This window comes from Anoplopoma fimbria, chromosome 9 (assembly GCF_027596085.1).
Source record: "Anoplopoma fimbria isolate UVic2021 breed Golden Eagle Sablefish chromosome 9, Afim_UVic_2022, whole genome shotgun sequence".
NCBI classification, from domain to species: domain Eukaryota; kingdom Metazoa; phylum Chordata; class Actinopteri; order Perciformes; family Anoplopomatidae; genus Anoplopoma; species Anoplopoma fimbria.
The window spans coordinates 20,598,335-20,613,866 of record NC_072457.1 but is presented as its reverse complement, the minus strand read 5'-3'; the positions used below and the strand labels follow the sequence as shown (position 1 = coordinate 20,613,866).

At 43.0% G+C, this 15,532-nt stretch overlaps 1 protein-coding gene across 1 annotated transcript in view; it reads left to right on the top strand.

The window, feature by feature from the left end:
* adgrl3.1 (adhesion G protein-coupled receptor L3.1) overlaps positions 1–15,532 on the top strand; it is a 109,288-nt gene that overhangs the window by 29,832 nt on the left and 63,924 nt on the right. Inside the window, 1 exon segment of the mRNA XM_054605184.1 lies at positions 11,864–11,973. Coding sequence (XP_054461159.1) covers positions 11,864–11,973 — 110 coding nt within the window.

Below are 15,532 nucleotides of genomic sequence, written 5' to 3'. Positions count from 1 at the left end.
TTGGATGTTGTTTATGTGTTTCCTTTATTATTTAAAGCAACTGTATTCCATATTCACTGCATTAATGTGGCAGTAAACTACTATTTGACATGTAAAGATATAGTGAAGTAATGTATCTGGCGTCACTACGTCACCTCCCCGCATTCCAAATATGGTAACTTCCATTCATCGGTTGGTAAATCAGTCGTATTCCAAGATGGCGTCTTGCGAAATCGCCGAACTAAAACGGCAGTACACAAACCAATGGGTGATGTCATGATAACTATGTCAACTTTTTATATACAGTCTATGGTTGAGAGCCGTTGAGAGGTAATTGAAAAGCTCCAGATCTCGTATCCTGCACCTTAAAATAAGAAAATGGACATGTGTTTCCAATCTTTGTTGTTTTATAAGTGGCTCAAGCTCCGCTGGATTCTAGATGTGTTTCCAAAATAAATTGGTATCAATTTCATTGTTGTTTTTTTCAAAGCGGCCGAGTTGGCTACAGCCGAGGGCGTGGCTGGGTTGAGCGCACATATAAGTGTCACCAGGGGGAAAGTAAGCGACGTCAAGACAACAGAAGAATAGGAAGGTTTGGCTTTTTTCATCTTTGTCCACGGGTTGAGAGCTGCGAGCCAAAATGGTTGCATGCCTCGCAAGTTATAGGCAACCGCTGACATAAAAGGGACTTGATGGCTTCTCAGGAGATGCTTCACAATGTGCTCCGGGTCTCTTTATTGATACTTGAGTGCTTTGCAGGCCTTTCACGCATGCATTCAGGTACCTCTTTACCGCCTCTCCCACCTTGTCACCTTGTTTCCACATGTCCCTTTCTTTTCTCCCTCCTGCTCCATCTTACCCTCTCCCTTCCCATCCTCCCCCTTTGAAGAAGTCCCGAAATGAAAATGGAAACCATGTTGACAAGAAAGACAAGGGCCACTCTCTTCCTTTGCAAATAACAACATTCTTTTTATTTATTATTATCTGTCACTTGTCATCTTATTTTTGGCACCCTTTTTTTTCCTCCCCTCTTCTCATTCCTCAAATTGCTTCTCACCCTCTCTGTCACTTTTCCTTTCTCCCTCACCATCTGTTTTTCATTTTCATCAGCCCCTTTCCTTTCCCCCCAACCCATTCAAATTTTTTCCCAGCTCAAGGGGCAAAGGTGAGGTTGCGGCTGAAGTGCAGGGGGCTGCAGCGTGTTGCCTGTGTGTTACAGCACGTATTCTACATCTGAGCGTCGTCAACCAAAGGCACAGCTGGTCGCAGGATTAAATCCCCCAGCCTGCCGCAGCAAACGCACCGCTGTAGCCCTGTGTGCACACGCGCCGATGAGTAACGCACATTGCATGAGCGCGCGCGAGGCCCTGTTCGAGAACACTCAAAGAGAAATTGAGAGAGTTGCTCATCAGCTCCCGAGCACGGTCAACTTCTTCTGGCAGCCTGTCTCTTTAGAACCCGGTCTCAGTCTTCAAAGCAACCGGGCTAGTGTGCTATGTGATCATGTGTGTGCGTACGCGTGTGTTATGTGTACTGTATGCGTGCGTCCATGTTGGTGCGCATGTAAGCGAGCGCGCACCCGCACCTTTGAACCTTTTCACGCGGGAGACTGTAAAGAAAAACCTCTGAAGTTCTTTTTTCTTTTGACTCTCTGAATTATAGAAAACCACTTGAATCATAGACTGCGATCTAGTGCTGGCCGTGCGCTGCAACCATTGAACTATGTCAAACAGTCTGACGCCTTTTTTTTATTCATTTTCTTTCTCAGCGTATACCTGCACTTCATCCGTCGTCTACGCCTGATACTTATCTATCTCTGTAAACACAGATGGAGAAATGAACGCTCCAAACCTTACATGAATCTTACATTTTCTGATCATTATTCCAGCCCAGTGACTCTGAGAAAAAACAAAACAATATTATCTGCTAAATTGGAGGTTTGCTTCGAGGCTGCGGCTACTGTGTGTGTGTGCGTGTGTGTGTGTGTGTGTGTGTGTGTGTGTGTGTGTGTGTGTGTGTGTGTGTGTGTGTGTGTGTGTGTGTGATGTCTTGCAGAGGTGGACTCACCAGGATATTTACAATTATGTCTCGTTATTATCTCTACCGACTTTTTCCTCGTCTCAGCTCACTCTTCGTCTCCCCTCTCTCCATTAACTACCCTGCTCCCCCGCTGAATGAGGTCATATCTGGAAATGTCCTACTTAATGTGTGTGTGCATGTGTGTGCATGTGTGTGCATGTGTGTGCGTGTGTGTGCGTGTGTGTGTGTGCCACCCTCATACAGTCACCACGGTTCCAGGAGATGCCCTGCGGCACCCTGGGGGCCCAACTGTCACCCTTGCTCAGTGCGGTAATTAGGGCCCACACACACGCATGCATATGTACACACACACACACACACACACACACACACACACACACACACACACACACACACACACACACACACACACACACACACACACACACACACACACACACACAGATAGATGCATATATCTAGAGAGAACTTAGAAGGGCAGACACACTTAAAGATGGACAGATTCCGGCACACAGTCGGTCCTGAAGGGCACACACAGAAACTTTCCTCCTGATACGTGACAGCAACCAACGCAAACGTTCCTTTTTTTTTTTTTTTTTATAAGCCCGTCTTCACAAAATATCATTGTCCCTTACACGTAGCCGCATTCTCCATCAGCGCCGACTCGTTTTTTTTTTTTTCCCCACCCTGACTGACAGCTGTGGCACTCTGCCCGAGCCTTTTGTATTTCCACATGTCAGAGTCCCCGGCCGTCTGACCTGTTTCCTCCCGCCGCTGCAGCTCTGCTAACCTTAGTTATCATGCTTCACCGAGCACCTAAGCCTGAGAACGGTTTGAGAAAAGGTCTAGACACCGCGCTCTCTCTCTAACACACACACACACACACACACACACACACACACACACACACACACACGGAAAGCCTGACACATCCAGATACTAGCATGTGAATCAGCGCCTCAGACATGTAGACAGTGACTGACTTCATACTTTGACATTGACTTGCAGAACTAAACCAGGACACATGTAACAGCCCTCCTGCCCAGACACACACACACACACACACACACACACACACACACACACACACACACACACACACACACACACACACACACACACACACACACAGACACAGATTTGCATATACACTTTTTTTCCCCGTGCATCATGAGGTGAGTCTGAGTAAATCCTACGAGACAGTATCTCGGTGTGACTTGGCTCCGTCATCTTGGGGAAGCGGCGGCGGCGTGTCGCTCGCTTCTCTGCTTTTCGCCCCAACCGAGAGCGACAGCCCGGCTGTCTGACACGCTACTCGTCTTTTAGCTTTCACGGGGGATTTTGTGCAAGCAGGTGGTCTTTGGTTAAACCGTGGAGAACGCACGGAGGGGGAATGTCGGCGCGGGGAATGTTGCTAGGTGGAATCGGGATGGAAGACTCCCCGAGTGTGTCCTGGAATCGGACGACGTGGAGGTTGCCATGGTTACTGGTGGAAGAGGAGAGAAGGGAAGGGGAGGAGAGGGGAGGAGGGATGGCGGAGCTGAGAAAACTGTACTTGGCCGTGAGCCGTGCTCGCAAGAAAGAGGCCATAAAGTGTTTGTGTGTGTGCGTTAAAACACATTAAATATTATTACAATCCCTTTTTTTCGCCTTGTAAATCAGTTCAGTAACCTAAGAGATAAGGTCCTGCAGATAGAATGTAAATGTGATTCACATTCACCAACAAAATAGGTCAGTTTTAAAGGCTGAATTAACATGCTTCACATATCAAGTGTGCGTTCCACTAACAATACTACCATACTACTTAGTATTCCAGAAAAGGAGTTAGTACAGTATGACAAAAGTACCAGGATGTTCTTACTGCACCAGGTTGCATTATGCAGCATGCTTTTCTGGCTATTCCGACCCACAATCCTTTGCACTGCAGACATATGAGCAAGAGGTTCAACGTGTACCCATACTACCATACTACTGAGCATGCCAGAAGAAGAGTTAGTGCAGCATGACAAAAGTACCAGGATGTTCTTATATGCTCCATTTTGCAGTATGCGAGCCACCATGCTTTTCTGGCTATTCTGACCCACAATCCTCTGCACTGCAGATATATGAGCAACAGGGTCAAAGTTCAAGTATGACGAAGCAGTATGTCCTAATTGAAAGGCGAACAGCATGCAGCAGTGCGTACTTCTGAATGGTGGATGCAGCATGTGCTAAAAGTGAAAAAGAAAAAGGATGCAGTAAATATTCATACTCAGTTCTCTTCCGCCTGGCATGAAGATAGCAGGTCCAGAAGGGAGGTGTAGGTTTGTTTGATGGAAGCACACACAGAATACATACAGTATTCATGGTATTGTATGTGTGTTGCATGTTAACAATGACACTTGACGTGCCAAGTCAGAATGTGGGAGAAAAATGGGAGAGAATGACATCCTCCAGCCAAAATATTAATAATGTAACACATTTCGAAGCTTTTCTTTTGTTTTGTTTTTTTATCCTAGCGGGGAAAAACAACATTATTTTACCTGTGGCTCGTTTGACAGGCTGCTGGAGAGCTGACAGAAACGCAGGGGAGTGTGTTAGTGTGTGTGTGTGTGTGTGTGTGTGTGTGTGTGTGTGTGTGTGTGTGTGTGTGTGTGTGTGTGTGTGTGTGTGTGTGTGTGTGTGTGTGCGTGTGGGAGAAAGAGAACAAGAGAGACGGATCTGTCATTCTCTTCATAAGCGTGGTGTGTTGGTGGCGCTGACGTGTGCTATTCTATACCCAGTGGTAGACGTATATACATGGACTCTCTCACAATCACACACACACACACACACACACACACACACACACACACACACACACACACACACACACACACACACACACACACACAAACACACAACTGTCTCTTCCTCCCTTTTCTTTTACCGCCATCCATCACAACCCCTGCATCACTCCTAAATGACTTACTACATCCCTGTTCCTCTGCCTCCTTCCATCGCTTCCATCATTCCATTTGTCCATCTCCGAACAACACTACTGGACGTGTGTGTGTGTGTGTGTGTGTGTGTGTGTGTGTGTGTGTGTGTGTGTGTGTGTGTGTGTGTGTGTGTGTGTGTGTAACCACATCAGGGAGCTAATAAAGCAGAAATGAGGGCAGTAGCAGCGGAATCTCATATGTAGTGTGTATGTGTGTATGTGTGTATGTGTGTGTGTGTGTGTGTGTGTGTGTGTGCGTGTAAGAGAGAGAGAGAAGGAGAATGTGTGCGGCCAGCCTAACAGCTTTTTATCCTGTAGCGAGATACAGTAACTCTGCTCTTCTGCTGTCAAATGGGTTTCCTGAACTCCCACAGGACACAAAGAGCTCTCTCTTTTGTTACATACAATATATGATTTTTCTTTTTTTTAACAACTGGTTAATTTGTTAAAGTCTATGTGAATATTTTTAGGCTTAACGATACTGTATTTATTTTATTTTTTGGGATAATTTGGACGGCTAGCAGAGTGCAACTTATAACGGTATCGAGCAATATTTCTTGTCAAATTGTGTTTAATCTGTCATAAACTAAATGCTGCCTGATTCTGTTTTTTTAATATCCTCAAATGAAAACTGCAGCATTTAAAGACCGTAAACAGTGGAGGAAATATCAGATGCATCTTATTTCATAAAATAAATGATCTCTTAAGGTCACTAGATGTTATGCACTGAAGAGAAAGCACTAGATGTTTTTCTCGTTTAAAGGGAAACATTTGATCACACATGTGAATTACACTACGTAGTTTGACGTCAACTCGTTTATCTCCCGCTTGTTATGTTTCTGTTTCAAATATTTTCACTCTCTGCTGAACTATCTCCATTTCCTCGTTCTCATTCTGGGTTCATGTATGAGTCATTGTCAACAGCTGGAAAAAAAATATGTTTTTCCGATCAGTTGGTTTTAGTTTTAGTACGTACTGCATGTTCCGACTGTTGCACAACTCTAACGCCGAGAGATTTCTCAATGTTCTCAACCATCCATGTTCCTGCTGGTTTGGCTACGTTCACACTGCAAGCCTTTTAAGGTTCAATTTGGAGTTATTAATCAGATTAAATTTCTTTGTTTGACTGTTCGTATCATTTCTAAATGTGATAATAATACTACTGCTAATAATAAAACACCTCACTGTCCCTCCACTGACTACCTCCATTGCAGCCGTCTTCTGTTTTTGTAAATGCAAGTCCCAGGAATTTTTGATACGACTGTTCAGGCTGAAGTCCCATTGCAAAAGAAAAATCAAGATATGTATCCACATATGAAAGTGGCCAAATCAAGATTCAAGAGATCTGATTCCACTCGATTTGTGCTGTTAACAGATCTCAAATAGATCTAACAGAGTCAAATATGTGCAAAAATAAAATATCATATTTAGGCCATTTTTGCCTACAGTCTTAATGTAAGTCAAAATAGTCAAAATATGCTCAGGAATGCAGCTGTGCTATGCAAAATAGTGTTTGAGGGATTATGCACTCTTTTCTCTGTTTTCTTCAAGATGTAAAAGTAACATTTTAAAAAGAAGAAAATTAAGAAAATATCCAATATGGCCTTATCACTCCTCCCTACAAAATAGACACTGAATACATTGACACCACTGTTCAGTAATCATAGACTAGATATAAGAAGTGTACGTAGCCTCCTTGACGTCACCCATTGGTTTGTCGGCTGCCATTTTGAAGCATCGAGTTCAGCATTTTTCACCATCTTGTTTTTTTATATACCAGAAGTGACATGCGGGGGACGGCGCTTAGTTCAACCAAACGCTGAATAAGACATTGAAACCATTTGTAACAAAGGTTACTATTGACTTTCATGTTCTGAAAACACACCGTGAAAGGGGTTAAAGTTCTAAGACGAAAACAAACGACATGATAGCTGGAAAAAACTGGACCATAATTTACTCAATGAACATCATACTGAAACGTGAGAATAGACCATAATACTCATGTTTACAATGTTTATTGAGGAAGTCAAGGGAGAAGTAGTCATTTTCTCATAAACTTATAACTATACAATCAGACTTCTTTTATCAACCAGAGGAGTCGCGCCCTGATGGCCAGTAGAAAAAAATGCAGGTTAAAGGTACTTTAAGGTACTTACTCTTTAGCTTCACTTTTCAGACCCTTCGTTGCCGCCTGACTCCAACAGACCCTCTTTCACAGCAGCCATTTTGAAATGACATTGCAGGGTACACACAGATGTAATTAATAACATTAATTATGGCCCTGGTATCGAGCCGGCTGGCTGCCTGGAATGGTTGTGACACACTAAATAGATTGTACCATCATTTATTCCATCAATAACACCTGTGTTTACCCTGCTATGACATGTCAAAATGGCTGTTGTGTTAAGGGCCTCCATAAACTGTGATGCATTGCATTGTGGGATTGTTAGCAGAAAGTTGTTTTCCTGCCATGGGCACTACTTTTGTGTTTCAATATGGGGATTTATGAGGGCACTATGAAGTGCAGAAATGTCCCACCCAGAATTCTGACATCAAAATAAAATGGTGGGAGGTAAATATAGTGCACAATGTGATAAATTGAGTGCAGTCTGAAAATTGCTAATGCATTTACGGAGAAACAAACAGGCTGCGTCTATTGTTCCACAACACCGCGTTGTGTGTCTTTATGGTGTTAAAATAATAATAATAATAATAATGTTCTCAGACTGCTGTTATCACTAATCATCTTTCAGTAGAACTTTGAGAGCCAAAGTGAAAACAGAAATAAAAAAACATAAAAAAAAAAAGAAAATTGAAAACCCCACTGACATTAGCGAAGACGCTAATAACTAAAGATCCAGCCTTGGAGAAGAGCATTTCTCTGCAGTGTGTTGTGCGGCTTGCTTCATGTGTCTGGATAAGAACAGTAGTCTGTTAAAATATCGTTGGGTAATTTTGATTTCTGGCAGCCAGTAAAAGAACACCTTTTCCCATGAGCCCTAGACCTTTGAGGGTTAAACGTCACAGCTCGATATAAGGGCGAGTTGAGAGGCCGCCGTTAGTTCAGACGTGTCTGTAATAGGAGGGCAGAGAGGAATGAGGGATGGAGAAGTTTTTAGAGAGCAGAGAGTAAAGCTTTAAAAAAAAGAGGGGAAAGTTACTCAAGAAGAGAAGTTAAGTGAGTTTTATAAATATATGGACAAAATCAAGTTAGATTTAGGGAATATTTACGTTATTTGACAAAATAATTCAAGGTCCACTTACTAGCTTTTTTTGAGAGCTTTCAACCGCATGTCACTGTCTTCTTCACCAACTGGAATTTACTCATTTATAACAGGGTCCAGGGCCATGTTGTTTTTAGAATTATCTGCCTATGGTGTGTGAGTGTTCGACACTCAGACGACATTCCATAGAGTTTTGGGACGTGATAAGCGTGCTCACAGTGCGGCGGATGACTCAGACGGCGTCGCGAAGCGGCCCGACTGCAATGTGGATGTGGCTTCCGGAGGACCGCGCCGAGGCTTTGTGCATCACTCACTCTCAGACACCTCTTTTAACTCACGAGGATTAGCTCCCAGCTCTCACTCGCTCTGTAATTATATAGTTCTCCAACACATCTGCACTCAAGCACAGGCGGGCACGCAGCCGGACGCGCACACACACACACACGCGCAAATATTTATTTTGCCGTGTATCTGCCAGAGGACACGTGTGTGCTAGCACATTTGCACACACACACACACACACACACTCCCTCAGCCTCATCAAACCATCAGTCAGTCAGTCGTGTTTATACGAGGAGATGGAGACCGAGACGGAGTGAAGGGAGGTCTGCCAAACAAAGTGGGAGAAAAACATCAGAGACGATAACAACGGCGGCACCCGCTGCAGCATTGCAGCGCTCCCTCTCCCCACCCGCCGCCGCCGCCGCCGCTCGGCTTTTTGTTAGCGAGCGGGTTTTTGTTTGTGTGTCGGTGTGCGCGTAGAAAGCCAGCAGGCGAAGGCGGTATCCAGGCCACTGCCTTGTTTTGATGTGGTCATGCTAATTAAAAAAAAAGAAAAGGAAAAAAAGGGGGCATTTCTGCCAACACCAAGAAAAACCACACAGGGAAAAAATAAAGAGCTTTTTGGGGTTGAAAGAATGTGGGGAAAATAAAAAAAAAAAGGTTGGAAGTGGTTTGTGTTCTGCATCTAAATTCAACGTGGGTCAGAACGCAGAGGGGAGGTGGATTGGGGGAGAATTTTGCTGATGTTTTTTGTTTTAGTGGCCTGGAATGAGAAGGGGATGGAGGTACTGGGGACATTGGGGAGTCTTTTTTGGATCTGACTCAGACTACTGGCTCAGACGGAGAGGTGACGTCAGCACCGGCTTTGCTGAGGATGGAGAGAGGAACAGAGGGAGGCTGGAGATGACGCCCCGAGGGGAGGCAGGAACCATATTAAAGCAGGGAGAGAGAGAGAGAGAGAGAGAGAGAGAGAGAGAGGATGGACATGGAGGCAGAGGGATGCAAGCAATAAGAGGCCCACCGCATATATCTGGGTGTGACTTCTGGAAAACTGCAGCTAAGTGGGTTTAGGGCAGATAAACAGACAGTCGGAATGAGAGACAAAGACGGAGGGACGGGGAGGAATAATTCCTCCGAGGGACGGATGAAGACAAAGGCCGAGGGAGAAATTGGTTTATTATCTTGGCTTAGGAGAATGCTGGGTGAAAGGAAGAGGAAAAAAAGGTGGCGTAGACAGAAATAGACGGAGAAAACGGGAGCGATAGCGAAGGGAGATTATGTTGAATCTTTGCTCCATACCCTCTATTTTAAATAGCAGTCAATAACCTTCAGTGCTTCATGACTCAACAGTGAAAGTCCCAGAGAACTGAGACTTTTTTGTTTGTTACTGTAGTATAAAGTAGAAACAAACACAAACACACACAAATACCCACAGATAGTTCAAAAAACAAAAGTTTTCTTTGTCCTACACTTCCTGGTTCCGGCTTATTTATGCATTCTGTTGGCTTTGTGCAACAACCTCTCTGCCCGGTTCGCTAGCATCCTTTTGTGTCAGTTGCCTTTTTTCTTTTTTCTCCCTTCTTCTTTAGGGATGAGACTTTTTTTTTTTATAAACACACCAAGAAAACCTTTTTGTGTTCAGGTTTTTATTTTTCCTGAAAGTTTTGTTTGGGAAATATTTAATCCTACACTTAACGCCCCGTGGCAGTTTTGAGAGAAACACGTGGCTCTAATCGTTCTACCCGCCGTGATGACATCATAACTACAGTACGGGCGTTTTTTTTGCGCTATATGTGATGTCATTAAGTGTTTTTTTAACGCTCTGATTACCCATTGTGAGCCAGTCGCGTCCGTCAGTTGTGTGTTTTTGAGCAAAGTTGCGTGTCAGTTTGTCTGTCCCTTCAACACCCCATAACCCCCCGCCAGTCCACAACTTCCACTGATGACAGGTGACCGATGATGAAGGCACCGGGGCAAGAAATTAAAAAGCACAGAGGCGAGAAAAATAGAAGGGGAGGGAGGGAAGAGGGAGAGGAGAGAGAGGAGAGGAGACTGGCGGGTATTGTTATTAGAATATGACAGGCAGCGCGACACATGGGAGTTTAAACCTTTTAAACTTCCATAACCCCTTTCACTTTGACCACAGACACCACCGATACACACCAATATGTGTGTGTGTGTGTGTGTGTGTGTGTGTGTGTGTGTGTGTGTGTGTGTGTGTGTGTGTGTGTGTGTGTGTGTGTGTGTGTGTGTGTGTGTGTGGCCCATATTGACTCTCTGTTTTTTTAAGTGAATATTGAACCGAAAATTAAATTAGCTCTCATGCATATTCCATTATGCAAAATGGAACGATACTGTAAGAAAAGAGACTTGAGGGGTTGTCGGCACACTCATTAAAAAAAAAAAAATATTTTTTTTTTTTTAAATGTAAATGTCGTCTGTTTGACAGGTGCGCCGGGAAAGAGGGACAGACGGAAGAGTTGTACTAATTGAAAGAAAATACTCGTCGGACGTCTTGAAATTGGGCTTTTGGTCCCTCACGTGATGCGGTTCCTCACTCGCGTTGTTTCACTGAATTATTTAAACCAGGACGGGTCACTGAGGCAAAGTGGCACTTCGGCACTCGGTAGCATTTTATCTCATTACGTGCATCTATCGTAATAATTTACGGGCTCCATCCATCTGCCGACAAATCATCTTTGGCAGTTAGGACCGGGCCTGCGGCATCTTTAATTACTATCACATAAATGTCACGTGTGCATTTTTTATGGACGCACATTTACTGTACATGCATGCAAACATGAACCCCCACAGGCACGTAGTGAATATACATAGTGTGCTGCCAACCTGCGTTAGTAAGAGTGAGGAGTACTTACTTTTTGTGTGTCAGAGGAGAGGGCCCCCCCCCTTGATGATTAAAAGTAATTATCTGGAGTGTGGAGCAAAAATACTGTTAAAGCCATAGGTTATTGTTTTCAATGCTGCACACACACACACACATACACACAAGCACACAGCAGAAGTGTCCTTGCACAGCAGCTCTTCAGTCGCCATTGTGGACCACCTTGTGCTCGAGCAAAACTCAAGGATTCCATTAGTGTAATGTCCACTCCAGGTGTACCAGTAAGGACACATTGTCTGCTCTTTTGTCAACCTAAAGGGTCCTCAAGCACGGATGACTCTCGAGCGTCAGGGTGAGTGGAGTGAATCATACAAGGGGATAAAATACATCTCGGTCTATAACATGTCTGTGTTCCGTTTTATTGAGTGCTTTGGCCTTCAAAAGACTCATCTGCTAGAGGGTGTTTCTGTGGATTCACTATATCTGTGGATGTGGATGTGTTCAGCTAACGTGTGTGTGTGTCTCTTCCCATGATAGATGCAACAACCGTACGCAGTGTGCGGTGGTGGCCGGGCCCGACGTCTTCCCCGACCCCTGTCCCGGCACGTACAAGTACCTGGAGGTCCAATATGAGTGTGTCCCATACAGTAAGTACCCTTTTTTTAGCAAAGAGTATTTTGACCTCTTATTTCTTTAACGGCGCTAGTTGTAGTTATATGTTTTGGTGTACTGCGTTTTCAGTAGAAGGCGGCTTCCGGGTCTGATAAGTGAAACCAATGCAGAAGGGCCTTAAACTTGCATTATTTCTAATGACCAGCAGGGGGCGACTCCTCTGGTTGTAAAAAGAAGTCTGACTCTATAGAAGTCTATGAAAAAATGACCCTACTTCTCTCTTGATTTATTCCCTCAGTAAACATTGTAAACTAAGTTTATGGTCTGAATCGATAGTTTCAAGTTTTCTTCAATGCAGCATGATCTTCATTTGGTAAATTATGGTCCGTTTTAGATTTAAATAGACCATAAAGCAGGTAATGCTTTAGGGCGTGGCTACCTTGTGATTGACAGGTTGCTACCAAGGCGTTGTCTGGTCTGGGAGTTTTTGTCTTAGAACTTTAACCCATTCACATTGTGTTTTCACTTCATAAAAGTTAATTGTTACATTTTAATAGCATAAAAATGTCTTATTCAGCGTTCGGTTGTCCACCCTCTCGTTATACTTCTGGATGCAATTTTTTTTTTTAAAGTTCAGTCCATGTTCCACAGTGACAACATTCATCCACACAGTGTGGATGTCAACGCAGATGTCTTTAAAATAATCTCATTTTGAGATCTCAATACATATCTTTTGTTTTCTAAAGTTAAGTTCTGAGAAGCCTGTGGTATCTCATACCAGCTTGTCAAAAGTCACAGTCCCTTTATATGGGAAACTATGATGACACCATCCACTGGGAAACTCCAAGAGAGGAAGGAGGAGAAAGACGGATGGGCTCCAATGACGGCAGATGGTAATTTGACCTTTGACCGCGCTATAACGGCCTGGGAGGTCGTATTCACTGGAGTGAAACATTCATGGGACATAGTTGCTAAATATACCAACAACTGGGAAACTTTATTCTTTAACCAGCATAGTTTCCCCCAAAAAATCTAGGTTACAGCTCATTGCATAATAAATGCATGAGGATGCAGGGTGGAGACTTAGTGAATTAAAGACGTCTATTTGCCCTTGATGTTTATTTAACGCTGCATTCCTGCTTGGAGGATTTGTCCAAAGGCAAAGCTGAAAAAGCAACTTCTGTGTCTGTTTTTATGAAAAAGCTAAATCTCAAGTGTTTTCTTGTTTTCTATCATAAAAGGCAATCAAATTCACTTTGTTCACAGTTACGCTTGATTTTTTTTGCAATATGTTGTATTAAAATAATAATAACAAAAATGCTTTGTGTCAAAATTATAGAACAATAACATATTACTCAAAAAGTTAAAAAGTACGGGCACAGAATCTACTTTTTCGATCGAATAATAGACCTACTGCACCTTGAGTGGCAGATTCCAAGCCTAACCTTCAGATGAAAATAGATGAGAATCAGTTTTTTGTTGCGCTGAATACTTCATACTACTTCATCTTACATTGTACGAACTCGCAGAAAAGAAGAACAAGAGGACGCGTGGGTGCTGTGAAACAAAAATGTGTCTATTTTTGTACACGTGAAGCACTGCACGTCTTATTGGCGTCTTGTTTTTTTTTTTCCTTCTTCTTTTGTTCGATACAAACATCTCTGCGATGGAAGTCATAAAGGACAGGAGGACATGCAGAGTTGAGATAAAATAGTTAGGATTCATCCAAAGTCAATTTAGTGCTGTCTGTAAATCTCACTTTTCTGCCAAGATAGAATGAAAAGTGGATTGAGCCCCGAATGTTTTGAAGACATTTGAAGTGAAATCTTGTTAGGAGTCCACTGCCTTGTTTCAAGTGTCTTTTAAAAAAAATTAAAAAAAAATAAAAAGTAAATTAGCTTCTCCTTAGGCAGAAATTAGTTTTATGTGCACTGGGGAAACTTTTGATTCCATTTAACTTTTTTTTTCTGTCTTTTGTCCAAAAAAAAAAGACTGGATTGAACAGATTTTTTTTTTGTGTCTGAGCATACAGCCCTGGCACGACGTTGCATGCAGACGGCCAAGGTGATCTCCCACACTGAAGCATTCAATTATGTCCAGCTAAACGGCTCTTGCCTGGCGTCTAGAATGACCAGCAGATTAAATAATAGGACTATCAGAGCCCTCTCTGGAGCAGATGGAAACACAACCTGATACCTGCTTAATGCCCCACCGAGTGCACAAGCGCCACCACACACACAACGCGAGCATCGAGGGTGTGTGTCGGTGTGTGTGTGTGTTTCCGTTTGAAACCTGTCTGCATGTTTCCTTGTTATCCTGCACGCCCACTTTAAAAAATACAGCGCAGCAGGTTTACGTAGATTAATCACTTGAAGGGGCGGCAGCTCAGGAACAACTTTAAAGGTAAAGGAAGAGGAGTTGCACGCTGATCTGATAAACAATTGGGCGTCAGTGTGACGTCTCCCCCCCCCCAACAAAAATAGACATCATCTGAAACCAAAGTCATCAGAGAGCTCATCTAACAGAGGCAGGGACATGTGAGGAAAAGTAGAGAGAGAGAGAGAGAGAGAGAGAGAGAGAGCCTTTGACAGTACATTAGCAGTTTTCGTGTACTGACTAAGTGTTCGGGCTGGATCGAGTAGCACTGTGATGATACACTACCTGGCTCCTGTGGGTGTGTTTAGCTGGTTGAAATGTTGCTCAGCATTGCAAAGAGAAATATGATGTATTAAAAAAAAGGTGAAACTTACCACGGCATGTTAGGGGCAATGGAAGGTAGAAAAGAAAAACTTATATACAGAGTCGTTTTTTTATTTTTTATAATTGTGCACATTTCTGATTAGGTTTTCCATACATTTGCCTCTGTAATCTCAGAGAATAGCCAAGTTTTTTCCTCCTAAAGTTATGACTTTATAATCTCTCGCAAATTTGTGGGTAGTTTTTGTTTTTATAAATTTGCCACTTTGACCTCATCGAATTTCATAGATTCTTACTTATCGTTTTTTACTTCTAATCTCGCAAATTTGTTAATTTCTGTTAATTTCTCATAAATGTTTAACTTTCTAATGCCGCAAATTTGTGATATTTTTTTTCTTATAAATCCATGACTTTATAATTTCCCAAAATTGTGTTTTCGATTCTTGTCAATTTGACAAGTTAACCTCAGAATATCCATTTTCATAAATGTATGACTTTCTAATCTTGAAAATTGAGTTTTATTCTGAAAATATCACCCCCCTCTCCCGGCTCAGTACTAATACAGTTTTTTTTTTTACCTACAATTGTTCTGATACGATGTTGTACAAACTAGTTTTTGGACACCATGACTCCACACTGCTATGTCTGAGAATACCCCAAGCTTAACTCTGGGAGGCCCTGCACAGAGCCCTCATAGCGCATCCCTAAAATATTTATGAAATCAATTTTGCTTGAAGGGGCGTAATAGTGTCCTTAGTGAACCTCAGAACAAGATACTTTGGCTCGCTGACTTTCAGACCGGAGATCCAGCCCGTCTACAATCAGGCTGCCGTGCTTGACAAAGCAAATCAATGCTGTCAGCTGCGTTGTTGTGAAAGATACATTTTGCAAGACATT